The sequence below is a fragment of the Suncus etruscus genome, chromosome 13 (genome assembly GCF_024139225.1).
Source record: "Suncus etruscus isolate mSunEtr1 chromosome 13, mSunEtr1.pri.cur, whole genome shotgun sequence".
Lineage (NCBI taxonomy): Eukaryota > Metazoa > Chordata > Mammalia > Eulipotyphla > Soricidae > Suncus > Suncus etruscus.
The window spans coordinates 98,516,867-98,539,476 of NC_064860.1; the positions used below are offsets into that span (position 1 = coordinate 98,516,867).

At 54.0% G+C, this 22,610-nt stretch overlaps 1 protein-coding gene, 1 non-coding gene and 1 pseudogene across 2 annotated transcripts; 1 reads left to right on the forward strand and 2 right to left on the reverse strand.

The window, feature by feature from the left end:
• On the reverse strand, positions 1-102 carry LOC126026744 (U6 spliceosomal RNA). Its single transcript, XR_007501965.1, has one exon. It is a non-coding gene; the product is annotated as a U6 spliceosomal RNA (small nuclear RNA).
• Positions 103-9,639: 9,537 nt separating this feature from the next.
• Positions 9,640-9,758, reverse strand: LOC126026816 (uncharacterized; annotated as a pseudogene).
• A 5,016-nt stretch (positions 9,759-14,774) lies between these two features.
• AIRE (autoimmune regulator) lies at positions 14,775-21,162 on the forward strand. The gene is made up of 14 exons (XM_049785634.1): positions 14,775-14,924; positions 15,026-15,200; positions 15,291-15,443; positions 15,547-15,621; positions 16,000-16,077; positions 16,682-16,851; positions 16,969-17,022; positions 17,101-17,216; positions 17,891-17,984; positions 18,183-18,350; positions 18,558-18,676; positions 18,775-18,877; positions 19,641-19,709; positions 21,082-21,162. Exons 1-14 carry the CDS (start codon positions 14,775-14,777, stop codon positions 21,160-21,162), a joined length of 1,605 nt encoding a protein of 534 aa, XP_049641591.1.
• Positions 21,163-22,610: the final 1,448 nt, after the last annotated feature.

Below are 22,610 nucleotides of genomic sequence, written 5' to 3' on the forward strand. Positions count from 1 at the left end.
ACAAATACCCAACACGAATTTGCGTGTCATCCTTGCGCAGGGGCCATGCTAATCTTCTCTGTATCGTTCCAATTTTAGTATATGTGCTGCCGAAGCGAGCACCACTTCCGGCATTTCTTATGCCAGCATGCACCCGGTCACACAACTTCCTGCATTTTATATCCCAGCAAGCCCCGGGGCCAAAGGTCAGCTATCAAGTTTCAAGTGACAGTGGGTCTGAGGTCAAAGATCAGGCATCAAGATTCGACTGTCAGGGTTCAAAAGATGAGGGTCATGATTCAAGGTAAGGCACTTCCGGTATTTCATGTCCCAGGATGCCCAGCGGCATGTCATTCTCGTATTTCACGTCTCAGCCCACCCAGGGGCTAAAAGTCAGGGGTCAGCTGTAAAAGGTCAAGGGGTCGGGAGAGGATGCAGGGTATAGGCACTTCCTGTATTTCATGTTCCAGCATGCCCTGCGACAGTCCATTCTGTTATTTCACAACCCAATGTTCCCGGTAACAAAAGGTCAGGGGTCAAAGTTCAAGAGACATGAGTCCAGGATCCAAGGTAAGGGGTCTATGCTCGAGAGTCAGGGTTAGGTGTCAAAGGTCAAGGGGTCGAGTTTTGAGGGTCAGTGTGCCCCGGTGCAAAAGGTCAGGGGTCAAATTTTAATTGGTCCAAGATATGTGGGCAAGTTTTGAAGAATCAAAGGTCAGGGTCGATATGCAAGGGTCAGGTGTCAAAGGTCACAGGTCAAGGTTCGATGGTCAGGATGAAGGTATAGGCGCTTCAGGTATTTCATGTCCCAGCATGCCCTGCAGCACCTCACTTCCGGTATTTCCTGTCCCAGCATGCCCCGAGCCAAAGGTCAGTGTTCTAGGTTCAAGGTATAGGGTCAGAGATCAAAGTTCAGAGTTCAAGCTCGGGTGCCTGGGTCATTGGAATCAAAAGTCATGGGTCCACGTGGAAGGGTCAGGAGTCAAATGTCCGTGGTCAAGGTTTGAGGGTCAGGAGTCGAGGTCTAGCACTTCAGGCATTTCGTATCCAATGGGCAGGGTCACGGTTCTCAGGTCTTGGGGTGGACTTTCGAGGGCGCCGATTTCGTGGTTCAAGGCCCCGGCACTTCCGGTCGACACATCACTTCCGGCTTGCTTATCCCAGTCCGCCCTGGGCGCGTCCTCTCGGTATTGCCTGCGCGCGGTCCTTCCGGCTTTTGCGTCCCAGAATGCCCTGTGCCACTCCTTCAATCCCAGCATTCCCCGCCTCTGGGGCGTGGACGACTCCCAGGTGTCACGTGTGCTCGCAGGCGCCAGCCCCGCTCCGCTCCGCTCCAGCCAGGGGGCGGTGGAGCCCGGAAGGCGGACGCGGCCAGTGCCCAGAGCGCCCGCTTCCGCTTCCGCTTCCGCCCCAGGGTCTGCCCCTCCGAGCTCCCCCGCCCCGCCTCGGCCGCTGCCCGGAATCCTCAGTGGGCGGCGGGGACTGTGGGCGCCTGTCCTCCCCTCGGTGCCTCTCGGGCTTCTGCGCTTCTGTCTGGGTGGAGCCACGGTCAGCATCACTTTCTTGGCTTCACGAGAACGCAGCGCATCCTGGACAGAAGTGGGAGACGTGGCCTCCACCTCGATCCGGGATTATCCAGCCTCCACACACATCCGAGTCCACACTCTTCTTCTCCAGTGCACGGGGACATCCTCCCGCAGGAACCACAGGCTGGGCCACACAACGCATCTGCCTCGAGTACGGACTATGGGATCGTGATGCTTTCAAAATAGATTGACTATAAATCGGTAAAAAAAAAATATTAAATGATAATAAAGACTTTGAGTCAACAGAAATACACTACTGTGACAGGAAGGAAATAGAACTGGAGACTTTACCTTCTGGAAGTGGGGTACATGGGGGCTAGGGGACTTGGACACTGGTACAGGGAAGGAGGGGCTCTGTCGGTGTCTGTTGTTGGGACAACGTATACATTACAGAATCCTTGACAGTGTATACATCATGATTCCTCACTGGAAAAAAGAAACCTTTTCGATCCAAATTAATCTAAAAGGGACCCTGCATTGTAGCTCAGCAGTACAGCACTTTCATTTCATGTTTGGAGGCCCTGAAAATGAACTCTGTCTGGCAGTGTCACACCACACACACACACACACACACACACACGAGCGAATAACATTTCAAAGAATAAGTAGTAGGTGTGTCGGGACAAAAATCAAACAGGAAGGGGTGGTGAGATAGCATAATGAGTAAAGCAGTTGAAACGATCCCTGAATGCAATGCCATGAGTAAGCCCTAAGCACCACCAAAAATAAAAAGAAAATAGTGTGTGTGTGTATATATATATATATATATATATATATATATATATATATATATATATATATGCAAAACCAAAGAGAATTTCTAGTTCATCATGTAGGGGATTTGCCTTCGATATAGCCCACTCAAGTTTCATTCATTGATACCTCATGTGGTCTGAACATCCCTAGGTGTGGTTTGGTCCCCCACCCAAAAAGTACCAGGGATTATTAGACCGCAGGTAGGGCATTTGCCTTGTGTGGAGTTGACTCAAGTTCAATCCCAGGCATTGAGCACCTCTTATGGTTGCCCTAGTATCTCTCGGAGTGATTCCTGAGTAAGAGTCTGGAGTAATTCGTGAGCACTGCTCTAGAGTACAGTCAGGAATAACCCTGAAACATTGCTGGTTGTGATCCAGACACAACCTGCCCCCCAAAAAAAATCCAGAATATTTAGCCTCAATAATCAATAGATACAACTCCTCTTGTATCTATCAAGAGATGAATCAAAAATGTGATATATCCAAATAAAAAGATATTGTCATGAAAAGAAATGAAATTCTGATTCATCTTACAATAAAGAAGATGAGTGTTTAAAAAACATACTAAGTAAATTAAGTCAGATAGAGAAGGGTAAGTATTCTATTCCAGTTCTATAAAATAGATAAAATAAACTCATTGAGAGAATAATAGAGATCACTAGAGGATATGTGATGAGAAGAAACTCTTAGATATATAAACCTTCTCTCTGGTGTGATGAAAACCATCTGTGAACAGTGATGATTTCTGCCATAGAACTATACAGACTTTTAAATTATTGGTTCTAGGGGCTGGAGTACAGTGGAGTACATTGAGCAGAGAAGCCATAAACAGTTACGATGACCTCAAAAATCACAACTTAAAAGAGAAGATGACCTTGTTACGAGACACTAAAATGATATTTAAAATATCCTGAAACTCCTATTCCTGTTTCCTGTAACCGTGATTCTTCTTTTTTTTGGGGGGGGGCGGGGGGTTGGTTTTTGGGTCACACCTGGTGGCACTCAGAGGTTATTCCTAGCTCTCCACTTAGAAATCGCTCCTGGCAGCTTGGAGGACCATATGGGATGCCAGGAGTTGAATCGTGGTCCATCCTTTGTTGGCCCAGTGCAAGGCAAATGCCCTACTGCTGTGCCATCACTCCAACCCCTACAACAGTGATTCTTAAAAAGTGGGAGTAGGGGGCCTGAGCAGTGGCGCAAGTGATAGAGCATTTGCCTTGCAGGTGCTAACCTAGGACGGACCACGGTTTGATCCTCTGGCGTCCCATATGGTGCTCCAAGCCAGGAGTAACCCCTGAGTGTCACTGGGTGTGGCCCAAAGAGAAAAGAGAGAAAAATGGATGTAGGAGTTAAGGGACATTTGAGCCCCTTCATTATCTTTTTATTTTTATTTTTTGAGGCTTTAGGTCAAAACAACAGTGTTCAGGCAGCTACTTCTGACTATGTGCTCAGGGTTACTGAGGACATAGAGACTGAACCCAGGATTCTGAATGCAAAACATGTGCTCCACACCTCCAAACTAGTTTTGGCCACTCCGTTGTAAACTGAGTGGTTCCTCAGGAGCCAGAGAGATAGTACAGGAGTTCAGGTGCTTGTTATGTACTCAGGCAACCCAATCCAAGCACAGCTCAGGGTTTCCAAGCAGAGAGATGCAAGTAGCCCTTAAGAACCACTGGGCATGACCCCAACACACCCGAAAGAAAATAAAAAAGGGATTCCTCAAACCACGCAGCCACCATCACTTCCATGCTAGGATGCCTGCAAATAGAGATGTTCCCGAAGATGCATATTCTAATTCAGCAGGAAAAAGGGCAGTCGTTATAAATATGTAAAATACTTATGATAAATTTAGTCCCAAGGTTCCCAAACTCATTTCTTTGGCCTTCCTCCCCTTTTGAAAAGGGGGGAGGAGCTAAGAATCACTGTGTGACCCATGGACTTGAGTGATCAAACAGAAAAGGTCCCCTTACCTGTACCCGAGGCTACATTTGCCTCTCCCTTCGTCCCAGAAACCCAAGCATTCCTGAAAGGTGCAGCGGGGAGAAAGGGAAGGCAGTTTGGCCACTTTAGAAAACACTGATTGGGGGTAGTAGAGTGAAAGGGACAGATCTGGACCACATCCAGAGGTGCTCGGGAGTGACTACAGTCCAGCTCTGTTCTCCAGGTTCGCTCCTGGTGGTGCTCTGAGGACCATTCGGTAACAGAGGCAGAGATCAAACCAGGGTCAGCAGCTCGCAAGCCACGCAACTTAATGTCAATGCCATCTCTCTGGCCCCTGACATCTTGATTAGACGATACATTCAGAAATACTTAAAAACACAATTAAAAATCTAATATGATGGGGCCGGAGAGATAGCATGGAGGTAAGGCGTTTGCCTTTCATGCAGAAGGTCATCGGTTCGAATCCCGGCGTCCCATATGGTCCCCCGTGCCTGCCAGGAGCAATTTCTGAGCATGGAGCCAGGAGTAATCCCTGAGCACTGCCGGGTGTGACCCAAAAACCACAAAAAAAAAAAAATCTAATATGATAAAGTCTCTTAGTTATCTCACTGGCTGCCTAACTAACCATGCCCTTCAGTGGTCTGAGGCTAGAGTTGCCCAATTGTAAGTGAAAATAAATGATGTTCAAGGTTCCATCCAGCTTCCAAGTCCTGTGGTTCCATTATTTCCCAATTAAAATTAAATCAGGCCAGAGAGATAGCACAGCGGCTTTTGCCTTGCATGAGGCCAACACAGAACGGACCCCAGTTCTAATATCGGCATCCCGTATGGTCCCTCCGAGCCTGCCAGGAGTGATTTCTAAACACAGAACCAGGAGTGGCTCCTGAGCGCTGCCGGTTGTGAACCCAAAACCCAAAAATAATTAAAAAAATTAATATTTTATTATTACTAATAAAATTAAACTAAATTCAATCAAATCAGGAGAAAGTATATATCCTAAAATAGTAGTTAAGACAGAAATCTGGCTAGGAAACGAAAGTAACATTTTACCACATAGGTAAGTCTCACCTACTCCCTGAACACAGCACTTAGTATTGTAAATGGATGATTAAAATAAACAAATATGATTGTGCGGACTCATTTCTATTATAAATTCTACTCCAAGTGGCAAAGTGTAGACAGTGAGCACAATCTTTTTGTAGGGAGGGGGACACCAAGGTGCTCGGACTTTACTCTTGGTTGCTCAGGTGGTCCTACGTGGCGTAAGGGATTGCCTTGAGCCTGATGCAAGCAAGGCAATGACTAAATCCCCAGACGATCTCCCCAGGCCCTGAAGCTTCAATTAAAATATTCAATGATGGTCTTGTGAACAGAGCTCAGTATACTAACCTTATGTCTCAATTCATATGCTAAGCACCTAGTACATAGTGAGTATTAGTATACTTTAGCTGCTTTCTGGTATCTCAACTAAAAATCAAAGAGAAGAGGAGAATCTTACCAATGTGGTTTCCCTCCAGTGGTGGACGTCTTCCCAGATCCAGGTTGTCCATAAGCAAAAACAGTTGCATCAGAGCACCAATGAGTGCTTTCTACATGTATTAAAAACTTTATCTTGAGTGGAATGTTTGCCAAAAACAAAATCGAAAGTAAAAACTCTATCTCTCCCAGTGATTATTTGCTAGGTGTTTCGGAGACATTTCACACAAACTTGATGGTTACAAAGAACTTCTTTGCATAGCAGAGATCTAATTCTTACAGCAACTTTTACAGGTATTTCTTCCATGGCAGCTTGGATTTTACTAAATAGATTTTCTACTTAATATTCAGTAGCTACTGAAGAAATATTCTTTTTTTGTTTGTTTGTTTGTTTGGTTGGTTTTTTTTGGATCACACCCGGCAGCACTCAGGGTCTACTCCTGGCTCTACACTCAGAAATCGACCCTGGCAGGCTCAGGGGACCATATGGGATGCCAGGATTTGAACCACCAACCTTCTGCATGCAAGACAAGCGTCTTAGCTCCATGCTGTCTCTCTGGCCCCAGAAACATTAATTTTTACAAAAGATTTGCACTCCTGTGTATCAAAATATAAACAAAATTTAGTTAAAAATTCCTTTATCTGGGGGCCGGAGAGATAGCATGGAGGTAAGGCGTTTGCCTTTCATGCAGGAGGTCATCGGTTCGAATCCCGGCGCCCCATATGGTCCCCTGTGCCTGCCAGGAGCAATTTCTGAGCCTGGAGCCAGGAATAACCCCTGAGCACTGCCAGGTGTGACCCAAAAACCAAAAAAAAAAAAAAAAAAAAAAAATTCCTTTATCTGGACCCGGAGAGATAGCACAGTGGTGTTTGCCTTGCAGGCAGCCGATCCAGGACCAAAGGTGGTTGGTTCGAATTCCGGTGTCCCATATGGTCCCCTGTGCCTGCCAGGAGCTATTTCTGAGCAGACAGCCAGGAGTAAACCCTGAGCACTGCTGGGTGTGGCCAAAAAAAAAAATCCCTTTATCTTTGTAAAACTAACTAGTAAAACTAACCATTTATAAGAAAAATTCAATTAAAACATTGTTGGGGCCGGGCGGTGGTGCTGGAGGTAAGGTGCCTGCCTTGCCTGCGCTAGCCTAGGACGGACCGCGGTTCGATCCCCCGGCGTCCCATATGGTCCCCCAAGAAGCCAGGAGCAACTTCTGAGCGCATAGCCAGGAGTAACCCCTGAGCGTCACAGGGTGTGGCCCAAAAACCAAAAAAAAAAAAAAAACAACATTGTTTCTATATGATTCTACATCATAAACAAGTCTGTCTTTCAAAAATATATCTGTAAAAATAGATAAAATGTCTGGATTCGCCCGGAGAGATAGCACAGCGGTGTTTGCCTTGCAAGCAGCCGATCCAGGACCAAGGGTGGTTGGTTCGAATCCCGGTGTCCCATATGGTCCCCCGTGCCTGCCAGGAGCTATTTCTGAGCAGACGGCCAGGAGTGACCCCTGAGCACCGCCGGGTGTGGCCCAAAAACCAAAAAAAAAAAAAAAAAATGTCTGGATTCGCTGCAAATAATCTTAAGAGTTAGAGGCCACGAACTGGGAAATATCTATACTGTATGCTATTCTTTTTTTTGGTTTGTTTTGTTTTTGTTTTTTTGTTTGTTTGTTTTTGGGCCACACCCAGCATTGCTCAGGGGTTACTCCTGGCTGTCTGCTCAGAAATAGCTCCTGGCAGGCACGGGGGACCCTATGGGACACCGGGATTTGAACCAACCACCTTTGGTCCTGGATCGGCTGTTTGCAAGGCAAACACCGATGTGCTATCTCTCCGGGCCCTGTTATGGTATTCTTTATACTCTCCTAAGAAGGTGACCAGCTCATTAATCTAGATTTCAAATATTGGAGTCAAAAAATTAAGGTGATGAAACAATTAAATTACTGTAACCTGTATAAAAAAACAAACCCGGGCCCAGAGAGATAGCACAGCAGCATTTGCCTTGCAAGCAGCCGATCCAGGACCAAAGGTGGTTGGTTCGAATCCCGGTGTCCCATAGGGTCCCCCGTGCCTGCCAGGAACTATTTCTGAGCAGACAGCCAGGAGTAACCTCTGAGCAGCACCGGGTGTGGCCCAAAAACCAAAAAAACAGTAAAAAAAAAAAAAAAAAACCTTGGGGCCGGAGAGATAGCATAGCGATAGGGTGCTTGCCTTGAACATGGCTGACCAAGGACAGACCTTGGTTTGACCCCTGGCATTCCATATGGTTCCCCAAGTCAGGAGTGATTTCTGAGTACAGAGCCAGGAGTAACCTCTGAGCGTCACTGGGGTGTGGCCCAAAAACCAAAAAACCAAAAACAAACAAACAAACAAACAAAATAAAAAACAACAACCTTATTGTCCCTGATACAGAAGGACAGTGGCTCCAATACCGGCATCCCATATGATCCCCAGGGCCTGCTAGTAGCCATTTCTGAGCGTAGAGCCAGGAGGAACCCTTGAGTGCTGCTGGATGTGACCCCCCCCCAAATAAAACACTGTATGTCTGAAACTGAACTTGCACGACATATTTTTGTTTTCGGGATACACTTAGCAGTTCTCAGGGTTTACTTCTGGCTCTCACTCAGGGATCACTCCTGTTGGGTTCAGGGTACCCACTAGATGCTGGGAATAGAAACAAGCAAGGTCAGCCACATACGAGGTAAGTATCCTACCTGCTGTACAATTGCTCCAGCCCCTAGATTTTCATAGCTATGGATTAAAAAGAAATATCTCTTGGCCACAAACTTTAGAAACAGCTTTAAGGATTGATCAATATAATTTTTGTTTTTTTTGTTTTGTTTTGTTTTTGGGTCACACACAGGCAGCGCTTAGGGGTTACTGCTGCTCTATGCTCGGAAGTCGCTCTTGGCAGGCACGGCTCTGTGCAAGGCAAACGCCCTACCGCTGTGCTATCTCTTCAGCCCCAGATTAATATACATTTAAAACTAAAATTTGTGGGCCTGGAGAGATAGCACAGCGGCGTTTGCCTTGCAAGCAGCCGATTCAGGACCAAAGGTGATTGGTTCGAATCCCAGTGTCCCCCGTGCCTGCCAGGAGCTATTTCTGAGCAGACAGCCAGGAGTAACCCGTGAGCAGCGCCGGGTATGGCCCAAAAACCAAAGAAAAAGATTTTTGAAATAGTCTGGTTGGGATAAAATCCGGAGCACAGCTTCAGCCTGTGCTGCCTTGCAAGTTCTTGCCTAGGACGGACCACGGTTTGATCCCCCAGCGTCCCATATGGTCCCCCGAGCCAGGAGAGATTTCTGAGCCCATAGTCAGAAGTAACTCCTAAGTGTCAACGGATGTGGTCCTGTCATGCATCATGGATGTCTCCATTATTAGGGGAAGCTAGGCCACCAGATGTATCTATTGGCTTTCCTAGTGCAGTGAGCTGATATCTTCCCCAAGAAATATTTTGGCCAGCAGGCCCATTCGTGGAATTAATCATAACCCATGCGTGGATTACTGGCTATATTTCTGTTATATAAGACATGGTGGTGACATTAAATATCTCTCCTCTCTCTCTCTCTCTCTCTCTCTCTCTCCTCTCTCTCTCTCTCTCTCTCTCTCTCTCTCTCTCTCTCTCTCTCTCTCTCTCTCTCTCTCTCTCTCTCTCTCTCTCTCTCTCTCTCTCTCTCTCTCTCTCTCTCTCTCTCTCTCTCTCTCTCTCTCTCTCTCTCTCTCTCTCTTGGTTTTTGGGTCACACCCGGCAGTGCTCAGGGTTTACTTTCGGCTCCAGCTCAGAAATCGCTCCTGGTAGGCTCAGGGAACATATGCAATGCTGGGATTCATACCAATAACCTTCTGCATGAAAGGCATACGCCTTACCTCCATGCTATCTCTCCGGCCCCACTTTTTTTTTTTAAAGCCTACAGCACCCGGTATTCCCAGGCGGTCTCCTATCCAAGTACTAACCAGGCCCGACCCTGCTTAGCTTCCAAGATCAGATGAGATCCCGTGCGTTCAGGGTGAAAGGGCCATAGACAAATAACCCTTTTATCATTTGGCTTTATCTCCCTTGCAAACCTACAGACCAAAATTCGGCCTCAGTCAATGTGCAGTCAGAAAAATTTCAGTACCAAAAGCCGCCAGAGTTCCCCGCTGACTAAGTATATTTGCAACTCAAAGACAGTCCAGCAGCTACCTGCGATCTGTTTTTCTGTTTTCAGCTTCTAGGTAGTAAGCAAACAGTTCTTGTCTTTCTTGCATTTTACTATTCCAGCTGGCTGCAAAACTGTAGAGAAACCAGTTTCTCTTTCTTTGTTATAAGAAGCTTCTTGCTAAACTAGAACACCCCCTTATGTCACCTCCTCACCTTTTAGCTCGGGATTCTTTTCACCTATATGGGCTCGTTTTTTGATATGTATATTCTAGGGCTTGGTACCATTGTGTTGTTTTCTCCTAAGGTTCTCCACCTTTTGTTAGCAGGGAAATACTTTGCATACCAGTGACTTGTATATATTTTCCAACATGAAAAGTAAAATTGTCTCACATCTATTGCAGAAGTGGGTCCCCATACAATTTACTTTGTGTGGTCTCATTATTTTATATTTCATATTTGTCCGTTCGTTTGTGTGCCCGCTTTCCTTTCGTGAAGGATTTCTCCCCGCTAGAAGATGCTGAGACTCAAGACACCTGCAGCATGGACCCCAAACAAAAACAAAAACAAAAAAAAACAAAATACAAATGTTGGGGGCAGAAGTGATAGCACAGCAGGGAGGATGGTTGCCTTGCATGTAGCCAACCTGATTCGATTCTCGGCATCTCATAGGGTTCCCCAAGCACTGTCAAGAGTACTTAGCTGAGCACAGAGGCAGGAGTAACCCCTCAGCACCACTGGGTGTGGTCCAAACAAACCATACATACATGTGTGTGTGTGTGTGTGTGTGTGTGTGTGTGTGTGTGTGTGTGTATGTATGTATGTATATATATGGCCAACCAGACAAGTAGGACAGCAGGCAGATAACTTGCTTTTTGTAGAATGTGTGGAATGCAGCTGGCCCAGGTTCAATCCCTGGCATCCCACACGGCCCCCTGAGCTCCACCAGGAGTGACCCATGAGCTCTAAGTCAGGAGTAATCCTGGAGCGCCTCTGGGGGTGGCAATACAGACAAATAAATGGAAAAATACAACGGTGCTGCAACTGGAAGAGAATCTGGGCAGTGAGGCTTCCACATGGGGGAGAGAGGGTAGTGTGGGAGGGTCACTTCCAGGTTGGGGTGGGAGCACTATGGGGTGGGGAGGGGGAACACTGTGGGTAAAGGGTCAAGGGGTCGGTGCTCAGCCCGGGCACCATCAGAGCAGAGTTGAGTGGACATGCATGTTCTGCTCAGTTCTTTCTCCTCTTCTTCCTCCTCCAACTCCTCCTCCATCTCGCCACTTCCATGAGCAAACCCATGTAAGGCAAAACACTTACATGGGCAATGCCCGGCCAAGACTGATCACAGTCACCGAGCATGGCAGGACAGTGGTGCCAAGCCCCCAAGGCAGGACAGCAGGAGGCTTGGCATTCGTCAGCGCCTCAGGACAAGGGAATCTTTGCCTCATGGTCTGGTGAGCGTGACCAGGAGCTGTTTGCCCTGGCACGTCACTTGCTACAGATGTCACCGAGTGAGCTCTCACAAGGGAGACTTTCAGTCAACTCAGGGACCTGGGAGACAAGTGGAGTCCCCTGCAAGGTGACAGCGCGGTGCTTGGTCTCAGCACCACCTAGGGTCTGCCAAGCATCCGTAGGAGTCAGCCCTGAGCACTGCTGAGTGTGGCCCGACTCGACTCCCCTCAGTAAATAAAACTAATAAAATAAACCCAGAGCTTGTGAGAACGGGTGTTAGAGGCAAAAGCCATTGGTAATTTAGAAATTTAAGAAGAGGAGCGACAGCACTGTAAGGAGGGCACTGGACTTGCCCAAGGCTGAGCTGGATTCAAAATCTGGCATCCTGTATGAGCCCAGCAGGGGTGATTCCTGAGTGGAGATCCAGGAGGAACCCCTGAGAACTCCAGGTGTGCCCTCCAAAAAAAAAAAAAAAAAAAAAAAAACAAGAAAATTATTCATTGGGGCCAGAGATGGCACAGCGGTAGGACATTGGTCTTGCATGTGGCAAACCCAGACCGGACCCAGGTTCCATTCCTGGAATTCCATATGATTCCTCAAACCTGCCAGGAGCGATTTCTGAGCTCAGACCCAGGAGTAACCCTGAGCTCTGCCAGCCAAAGAACAAAAAAAAAAAAAAAAAAAAAGCTTTTTATTTAGTATAATTATCATAACTATACACTTAACACATTATAGAATGTATAATAGCCCTATATTTAATAAAACACATAACTCTGTACTTAGAATATAGAATAGCTACACATACACTATATAAGTTATATACTTAATAAAATATAATAGCTATATTCTTAATAGAATCTATAGCAATTATATATTTAATAGACTATATAATAGCGCTGGACTTAGTGGAATAGATAATAACTGGACTTAGGAGAATATATTATAGCTCTAGACTTAGAACATACACTAGCTCTAGACTTCATAAAATATGCAATAGCTGGCCAGGCAGCTTGTGGCACCATGTGTGGCTCGGGTTCCATGATAAGCATCTTTTCCTGAGGAAACTGAGGCCCAGACAGGGCATGACTGTTGACCAAGAGCGTCACACAGCTCTCCTAGGGGGCCACCAGACCCATTCCTGGGGTCATCCTCCACTCCTAACCTGGCGGCAATACCCCAGAACAGGGTGAGGGAGGAAGCACTGTCAGAAGGCTGAGGGACGGCGTGTGCCTTGCCCTCAGGTATGGTCTCCCACGTGGCCGGGGTCTGAGAGTGGGGTCCAAAGTGTCCTCTCATGGACCCAGAGTGATAGCACAGTGGTAGGGCATTGCATGCTGCCGATCCAGGAAAGACCCAGGTTCAATCCCTGGCATCCCATATGGTCCTTTGAGCCTGCCAGGTGTGATTTCTGAGCACAGAACCAGGAAGGAGTAACCCCTGAGCGCCTCCGGGTGTTGCTCAAAAACAAAATCAACGAAGTGTCCACTCAGGGCTCTGGCCTTTATGGCCTGGGGGAGGGTGTTCCCCACTCTCTCTGGTGGGCCGCACTTTGAGCCTGCCAGGTGTGATTTCTGAGCACAGAACCAGGAAGGAGTAACCCCTGAGCGCCTCCGGGTGTTGCTCAAAAACAAAATCAACGAAGTGTCCACTCAGGGCTCCGGCCTTTATGGCCTGGGTGGGGTCCCCACTCTCTCTTGCCAACCTCTTCTTCAGGTGGTGTCTGTGCTGGGTTCCGATTGCAGCAGGAAAGTTGGGACCCCAGTAGGGCCCCCAGGGCATGGGGCACCTGGCCACAGCTGCCCCCCCCCCTCCATCCCTGGAAAGGGGGCTGCAGAAAACCCCACAGCCTGGAAAGTACAGAACTCTACAGGGGACCCAGCAGAGGTGGGGAGATGCCTACAGGGGCTATGAGTCAGCACAGCTGGGGAGTTTTAGGGTGCTGGGCTGCTGGCAGCTGCAGGGGAGACGCCCCAGCACAGCTTCCTGGGGGAAGAAGGGGTTTTCCTGGTCACCCCTAAACCCAGCATGGCTCTCCCAGTATGTCCCTCCCTAGAGTGCAGGTATGAGAGTTTTGTCAGTTGGACCCCCAGCCCTGGGAAGTAGGAAACGAGAAACAGGGAATTTCCCCTACAGGGGTGCTCTGGGTGCAGGGTTCGAGTCTTCACATCCCCACCTCATGCACAGCTACAGGCGCTCTAGCTGAGTAGGGAAATGGGAGACTTTCTCAGAGCTGGGGGCTCCTTCTAGCACCCCTGGGGGACCTCAAGTTGTGGGCAGCCAGGCCACAACCGAATGTACTTGCTTTATTTTAGAATTGCTCATGGGTTGGGAGCCACACCTGGAGGTGCTCAGGGATTACCCCTGATGGGGTTTGGAAACCCGTGTTCAGGGAAAGTGCCTCTTGTCTCTCATTTTATTTAAAATATTTAAGTTTTGGTTTGGGGGGCCACACCCAGCGACACTCAGAGTTTACCTCGGACCCAGACTTGAACTCTGGCATCCCTATATGCTCCCCTGAGCACTTTCTGGAGTGATTTCTGAGTGTAGAGCCAGAAGTAACCTCGGAGCATCCCTGGGTGTGCCCCCAAAAAATTCAAAATAAAAAAAAATTCTTTTTAAACTTTCAGTGACTTTATTTCCCAGGGGCCACTGCAGGAGAGCAAGTCCAGGGAGAAGATTCTAGGGAAAAGAAGGCCAGAGGAAAGCAACTTTCTTTGCTCTGAATCCCAGAATTTGGAGGAAAGCTCCTGTTTTGAATTCCCTGTTCAATGTTTGCTCTAAGGCAACTCAAAGGGGAGGCAGGAGTTCTGGGTCTCCGACAGCCTACTCACTTTCTCAGGCCAAAATACCCCCCCCCAGTTTTCTTTCTTTCTTTTTTGTTTATTTTTATTTTATTTATTTATTTTTGATTTTGGGGTCACACTAGCTCTGTGCTCAAAAATCGCTCCTGGTTGGCAGGCTCGGGGGAGGGACCATATGAGATGCCGGGAATCGAACCCAGGTACATCCTGGGTTGGACACGTGCAAGGCAAATAAATGCCCTACTGCTGTGTTATCTCTCAGCCCTAATTAAAAAAAAAATAGTTTTAAAAACAAAGGACTGCTGCTGAGAAGACAGTCAACTGTCACAAGGCACTCCTGTAGTTGAGCTCTGGATGCTCTGGACACCTGCCCTCCCGGGACCTTCAATCCAGCGCCCCAGGACACATGAGCCCAGAGCCTCCACCCAGCCTGGACCCCTTTTGACCTGAGTTGGGGGCACAGAAGCCTCCCTGAGAAGGAGGGACCGACACCCAAGCGTCTCCCTGATGGGCCGGGCTAGGGGCGCGCCCATCATAAGAGACCTGGAGAGGCTGGGCCCGGGCACTTGGAGCTCTGAGTCCCTTCCAGGTGCCTGTCCCAGGGGTGCAGCCGAGGGCAGCAGGGTGAGACCCCAACCTCGAGGTGCTCATGGCTGGGGACGGGCACCCCGGAGGGGACTCAGTGCTGCGTCATCTGCTAAGACGTCACCGCACCGAGATCGCCGTGGCCGTGGACAGCGCCTTCCCCTTGCTGCACGCGCTGGCCGACCACGACGTGGTCCCGGACCACAAGCTCCAGGTGGATCCAGTGGGGCCTCGGGGTGTCAGGACAGGTTGGAGGGTCGGAGGGTCTCCAGCCACCCTGGGGCACTGCCCCCTCACTCCCACTCCTGCCCCCAGGAGACCCTGCGCCTGCAGGAGAGGGACGGCTGCCCCCGGGCCGTGCACGCGCTCCTGTCCTGGCTGCTCACCCAGGACGCACCTGCCGTCCTGGGCTTCTGGAAGGTTCTCTTCAAGGACTACAACCTGGAGCGCTACAAGGGCCTGCAGCGCGTCCTGGAGGGGTTCCCCCGAGGTGGGCACGGAGCAGGCACCGGTGCCACCCGCGGTGGGCAGCGCCGTCCGGCCCCTCCCTCACCTCTCTTCCCGCCGCCGCCCCCCGCAGACGTGGACCTGAGCCAGCCCCGGAAGGGGAGGAAGCCCCCTGCCGCCGCCCCCAAGGCCTCCGTGCCGGCCCCCCGGCCCCCTGCCAAGAGGAAGGCCGCCGAGGAGCCTGGGGCCACCCCACCCGTTGCACCGGCCCCAGGGCCCAGCCCAGGTACCCGGGGAGCGAGGTGGGGGCTCTCCCGACGCCAGGCTGCAGAGAAGGGGACGGAGGGGGCCTGGAGTCTGGGGTGCCCACGAGCCCATCTGGCCCCCAGGCGCCCACACCAAAGCCAAGCCCCCCAGGAAGCCGGAGAGCGGCGCAGACACGCCCGTCCTCCCTCCGGGCAACGGTGAGCACGGCCTCTCTCTGCCTCGGTGGGGCCTGGAGGCGGCCGGCCTGGCGGGGCTCCGTCACTTGGTCCCTTCTCCGCCCCCTCCGTGAGGGCCTGGTCACTGCCGCAGGGAAGGGTCCCCCTCCGGCACCCGGATCACACGCACGTCCTCGTCACACAGAACAGCAATGTCCTGTCGTGTCACGCAGCGCACTGACCGCGCACACACCTGGAGGGTCGCACAGTCAGTCCCTCATCTGCCCCCACGCGCAGCAAGCCCCGGATCCCATTCTGTCCGTCGACAGCCGGGGACGCTGGGCTGGGCTGGGCTGGGCTGGGCGGGCGAGGGCGCCTCGAGGCGCCTCCCTGCGGCCAGCCGCCTTCCCCGCTCTCCAGGGATCCAGACCGTGGCCTCGGTCCAGAGAGCCCGCGGGGCGGTGGAGGGCATCGTCATCCAGCAGGTGTTCGAGTCAGGTAGGGGACAGCGCCCGGCCTGGCTGCCGTGCGCCCCCGGGATGCCGGGCCGGCTGCCCTTCCCGGCTGGGCCGAGACTCGGGCGGGCGCCGCGGGGTGGCGGTGGCCGGGGGCCCCCCGGAGGCCGAGCGAGGTGTGGCGGGGCTGACCACTGGGCTGGACGGCTTGGGCCGACCGCTGGGGGCTCCAACCCGAAACCGGCTGCTGCGGTGGGTGGAGGCTGAATGCGGGCGTGGCCGGACGGGGCCGGGCCATCGATGGGTCGAGGCCGGGTGGGGGCGCGGCCGAGCGAGATCGGGCGCGAGTGTGATTGGCGGAGGCCGGGCGTGGGCGTGGCCGAGCGAGAGTGTGGGCGGGGCTGACCGGACTGGGCTGGACGACTTGGGCCGGCCGCGGCTGCTGCGGTGGGTGGAGGCTGAATGCGGGCGTGGCCGGACGGGGCCGGGCGATGGGGCGAGGCCGGGTGGGGCGTGGCCGAGCGAGATCGGGCGCGGGCGTGATTGGCGGAGGCCGCGTGGGCGTGGCCGACGGGCGTGGCCCCAGCGGGAGCGGAGTCCCGTCTCGTCTCGTGTCGTGTCGTCTCGTCCCGGTGCGTCCGCGGCAGGCGGCTCCAAGTGCGTCCAGGTGGGCGGCGAGTTCTACGGCCCCGGCCCGCTCGAGGAGCCCGGCGGCGGCGGCGGCGGCGGCGGCAAGAGCAAGGCCCGCGGCGGCGTGGGCGGCCACGGCGGCCTGAAGACGGTGGCCCGAGCCCGGGGGCCCTCGGGGCCCGCTTCCGTAAGCGCCGCCGCCCTCCCCGGCCGGGGTCCCCCGATGGAGCCGCCGACCGGCGCACTGAGCCTCCCTTTCTCCCTCCCTCCCTCCCTCCGTCCCTCCTTCTCTCGCCGCTCCTAGGGCGGAGGTGACCCCGGGGCGGCCGCGCTCCCCGGCGAGCCCTCGCTGCACCAGGTAAGGGGGGGAGGCCGCGCGGAGCCCCTCGCGCACGGCCCGGGCCGGACACCGAGGGTCTCGTCTCGCCGCGCCCAGAAGAACGAGGACGAGTGCGCCGTCTGCCGCGACGGCGGGGAGCTGCTCTGCTGCGACGGCTGCCCGCGCGCCTTCCACCTGGCCTGCCTGTCGCCCCCGCTGCGCGGCATCCCCAGGTGAGCCCACGGCCCAGGGCCGGCTGCTGGAGGCCTCGGGGGCCTGGCGCCCCGTTCCGGGGTGCTGAGTGCTGGGGGACACGTTGGGGGCGTGGTGGGCCCCACTCCTGCCTGCCAGTCTGGAGCCCGTTGTCCTGGCCCTGGAGCTTCGCGGTTCCCATCGGGGACTAGTGGGGGGTCACGTGCCTCTCACTCTTTCTGCTCTTCGGCCTGCTGCTGGGCACCATCCCCGCCAGGATGAAGGAGGCCTTGAAACCACAGCATCCAGCAGGGCAGGCTCAGGCCCGTGGTGTCGGGGTCCAGACCACAGCTCAGGGGCTCAGGGGCTGAGGTCTGGGGACGTGTGAAATCTCTGGGCTCAGGAGTGACACACACGGGTGATGTGATTGTTGGAGACCCCCGTGCACCATCCTTCACCAACTGGGCCCCTCTGGGACGAAGGGAGGGAAGGGAAGGGAAAGGGGAAGGGGAAGGGGAAGGGAAAGGGAGGGAAAGGGAAAGGGAAAGGAAGGGAAAGGGAAGAGGAAGGGGAAGGGAAAGGGAAAGGGAAAGGGAAAGGAAGGGGAAGAGGAAGGGAAAGGGAAAGGGAAAGGGAAAGGAAGGGAAGGGAAGGGAAGGAAGGTTTCGGGGTGCGCCATCTCCTTGCCTTGTCCCCATGTATGGTGACTGAGCAGCGGAACGTGGAGGTGTGCAGGATGCCTGCAGAGAGGAGGCCTGTGGGAGCTGCCACGGACCCAGGAACCCTCCGAGGGGCCAACAAGCACCCCGGTATGCCCAGGCCCTTCGCAGCCTGACGGACCCTCGCTATAGCTCATCACATGACCCACACATGGAGCCCTGTGTCCCCACAACATAGGGCATTCATGAGACAATCTGGGGGGCTGGGGGACACCCCATCTGTAGCTAGGTCGCTCTCCACTAGCCCCCCAGGCCAGGTTGGTAAGCCCTGACCTCTGACCCCCACAGGTGAGCCTAGCATTGAGGCCGGTGGGTGAGGAGCCCAAGAGCCACCCCGGGGACCCCCGGGATGCTACGGGGACTTACCGGCACCTGCTGACCTCCACGACCCCACTGACTCTCCTGGAGCCCTCGGCACTTCGGCCCCTGTTATGCGGGGGCCCTGAAAGGCTGCAGGTGAGGGCTGGGGTTCCAGGCCATGTTTGGGGGTGGGTCTGAAGGCATCTGAAGGTGTCTGAGGGAGTCTGAGGGTGTCTGAGGGCTTTGAGGGTATCTGAGGGCATCTGAGGGAGTCTAAGGGCGTCTGAGGGTGTCTGAGGGGATCTGAGGTGTGGGAAGGCCTCTCCAGACTCCCCTTCTCAGCTGCATCCCTCTGTCTTGCAGGGTCCATCAGGCGCACGCTGCGGGGTGTGCGGGGACGGCGGGAATGCCCTGCGCTGTGCCCTCTGTGCTGCTGCCTTTCACTGGCATTGCCACTTCCCAGGAGCTGCCCCCCGGCCGGGGTGAGTGGGGCAGGACTGAGGGCAGCTGAGGGGCCTAGGGGAGGGCACCCCAACCTAGGGCAGCCCCACAGCCACCTCTGTCCCTCCCACTCCCACAGGGCTGCCCTGCGCTGCAAATCCTGTGCCCCAGAAACAGGCTTGGCCCCCGGAGACAGAGATGGAGTGCCCCTGCCTGCCCCCATGGCCCCCACGCCCACCAAGGTCAGTGCCACCGGGTCTGAGCAGCTCTTGGAGACTTGGCCCCCGATCTTCTGGAAGTGTCTCCCACTGGCCTTGCTCCTATCCCTCACCTGAGCCAGCCCCATTCTGCCTGTTCCGTGTGAAACCACTTCTGCTATAGGCCCTGGGCTGTGACCCCCTTCCACCCCAGCATGAGGCTTGGGGGGATGAGACTGACCCCACCCGGTTCCTTCCCAAGTCACTGGCCTGGGTGCTGCAGGACTGACCTGGGCTGTAGTGTTAAATAATGAGCGATGGTGCTGGATAGAGGTGGATGGATGGAGGGATTTTTTTTCTCTGCCATCCCAGGCCACGTGGCTCCGCAATCCCCATTCAGCTGGAGAGTCGCAGGTTTAGGTGAACGGCGGAATCAGACTCATCCAGAGACAGGCATCAGGAAGCATCAGCTTTATTCATGCCCTGTCCACCACATGTGTGGCCTATATCATAACCTTTTAAGCATTTGCTATTCTTAGCTTGCCCTGCATCTTAACTCCTATCAGCCATCTTCCCTTTGACCTCCATGCTGGCAAAAGACCAAAAAGAGCCCTAATCCCCTGGGTCAAAGGCCTTATCTACCTTTACCAAGACCCCTCCCAGGAATGGGCGTGGTCTTGCAGGTAAGGTCAAGTTACCTAGGAAGAAAGGAGGGATGAGGCTTCACTGGGCTGCTGGTTCTCTCAGCCAAACCCCCCACGGGAGCTGTTGGGGTGCAGAGACACAGGCCCTCTTTCCTGGCTTGCAGGTGGGGGACGAGCCTGCAGCTCAGGAGCCAGCTTTGCATAGGGACGACCTGGAGACTATGCTGAGCGAGGTAACACCTGGGCACCCCGGGATTCACCTGTGGGGTACACTCCTGTGGAGATATACCCCAGGACACCTGTGGGGCCTCAACCTGTGGGGCCTCAACCTTTGGAGGCACACCTGTGGGGACTCACCTGTGGGGTACACACCTACGGGGCACACCTGTGGACTTACCTGTGGGGTACATACCTGTGTGGGGACTCATTTGGAGACTATGCTGAGCGAGGTAACACCTGGGCACCCCGGGACTCACCTGTGGGGTACATTTCTCTGAAAATACATCTTAGGACACCTGTGGGGACTCACCAGTTGGGTATACACCTGCGGGACTCACCTGTGGGGTACATATCTGTGGGGACACACCTGTGGGGAAGAGGACTCATCTAGAGTGTATGCTGAGAGAGGTAACACCTGGACACACCAGACTCACTGTGGGGCACACCTGTGGGGTACACTTTGGGGACTCATCTATGGGGTACACACCTGCAGGGCACACCTGTGGCACTCACCTATGAACTCACACCTGCCCTTCTAGCAGAGGAGCTAAGACACCTCCCTGGGGGGCTGAGGGCACACACAGGTGCCCTGGTTTCTGAGTCGGCTCCTTCCAGCTGCCCCTGCATTTGGAGGGGCCCTGTCCCCAGTGGCTACAGGCTGGCGGAGTGACAAGCTCTAGAATCTCCCAGAAAAAAAACAGACTTAGAGGCCAAAATCCAGCTCCCCAGCCCCATAAGGGACCTGAGGGTCCTGGCAGGTGGGAGCTGAGCAGTGGGTTATGGGGGACAGATGCAGACAGCAGGGGTGCTAGCAAGGGTGGGATCCCTGGGAAGGCAGCCCTGTTTGGTTATAGAGGCACCCCATCTTGTGTCAGGCCCCTGCCACTGGCTGATCTCAAGCCTGGAGGGTCAGGGGGCCTCTAGGTGGACCCCAAGTGGTACCCCCAAAGACACCCTCAAAGAATAGCAGGCCTGGGCCTGGAGAGATAGCACAGCGGTGTTTGCCTTGCAAGCAGCCGATCCAGGACCTAAGGCGGTTGGTTCGAATTCGGTGTCCCATATGGTCCCCCCGTGCCTGCCAGGAGCTATTTCTGAGCAGACAGCCAGGAGTAACCCCTGAGCAGTGCTGGGTGTGGCCCAAAAACCAAAAAAAAAAAAAAAAAAAAAGAATAGCAGGCCTGGGGCACAGGATGGTTGGGGCAGCCGGGCCCTGGGAACCAAACTAGGCCAACCTGGAGGGTACACACTGCTTCTTGCCCCATTACCACCATCCTCCATGTTTCGGTTCCCAGCACACCCTGCCCCGTCCCCTGCTATCTCCTGTCTCATCACATTCCTGTCCTCCTCTGGCCCGCGTCCCACCGTGCCCTGTCCCCCTGTCCGCAGCACACTTTCGACGGAATTTTGCAGTGGGCCATCCAGAGCATGACGCGGCCCCTGACTGAGACACCCACCTTCCCCTCCTGAGCGTGTGCCCTGCACACCCCCAAAGTGGCGAGCTCCAGTGGATTCCAAGGGGGCTGGACGAGAGTTCCTGGCTGCCCACATGGGGGGGGGGGGACGACAGACATCCTCTGGCTGTCAGATTAAATCACTGCATTTCCTTTGCTCTCGTGTGTGTGTGTGTGTGTGTGTGTGTGTGTGTGTGTGTGTGTGTGTATTTGTGGGGTGCTGGCATCCGAAGGAGGGATGAGGGGGCTCCCATCTTAGGAAAGTCCAGCACAGAGAGCTACGCCTTCCCCTGCACCCCTAGACAAGGACATCGCTCTGAGGGCCCAGGGGTCACCTTTCAGGAGGTCCTGGGGGTGTGGCAGGTCAGCAATGCTCGGAGGTTTCCCAGGGGTCACACCTGGCCTGGACCGCACAGGTGCATAAAGAGACCAGAGGAAATGAGAAGCCCAAGCGGAGGCATCAGAGTGGGTCCTGAGGTGGCCAGGCTTCAGGAAATGGTCACCCAGTGCCAGCCAGTTCCCATCCTGCTCAGATCCAAGACTCAGGTCCCCTCTCCTGGGGCAGGGTCCATCACAGCCAGTCACTCCCACCCAACACACAAGACGCAGGGTCCCCATTCATACATGGGCCCGTGCTGGGGTAACTTTAGGGGACTGCCACCTGGCGCCCTGGCTATCAGGAGCGAGAACACAGACATTCTTGCTGCAGGCGGGGCTTATCTCCGGTTCCAGATTGGGGCTGGAGGCCCTGAGGCTGGGTCCAAGGGTAAACAGAGCAGCGTGGTGTCCCTCTGTCCTTGCCACATGGGATCAACTTTGTATCGGGACACAAAGAAAGTCACTCCCAGGCTGGGAGCTTAGCCAACACTTGGGTGAAGTGCTAAGCTCCAAAGGGTGTAGGCTGCGGGGAAGTCTGCCTTTCCCTGCAGCCCCGAACTTCCAGGGATACTCCCACACCCTGGCCAGGCCTCTGGGGACAGGGATGGGTGCAGTCTGCTGGGGACAGGGACTGCAGGTGGACCGCTGACCTAGGAACCTTTTTCCCCTACCTGAGACCGGTTCTAGTCACAGAATGAGGGAATGAATAAGTGAATGAATGGCTGAGTGGGTCGGTGAATGATTGATTGGGTGGCCGAGCGAGCGAGTGAATGAATGAATGAATGCGTGGGCGTCTGAGCGAGGCACTCCTCGGCGCGCACCCGGCCCCCTCCCAGGCCCCTGGGGGGTTCTGGTCTCGTCGGGGGGTCCTGGTCAGGGGGTCCTGAGAGGCGCAGGCAGGCGGGTTACCCCCCCCCCTGGGGTCCCGGACTCTCGCCGGCCCCGCGCGGGCGGTTTGGGGGCGCTCGGGCCCGTCTGCAGGGCGCCCCGGGGCGGGCCGGGCGGGCTCGGGGGCCGGGCTCGGGGCGGGCTCGGGGCGGGCCCGGGGCGGCGGCGGCGGCGGACTCGGGGCGGGCCGGCCGAGGG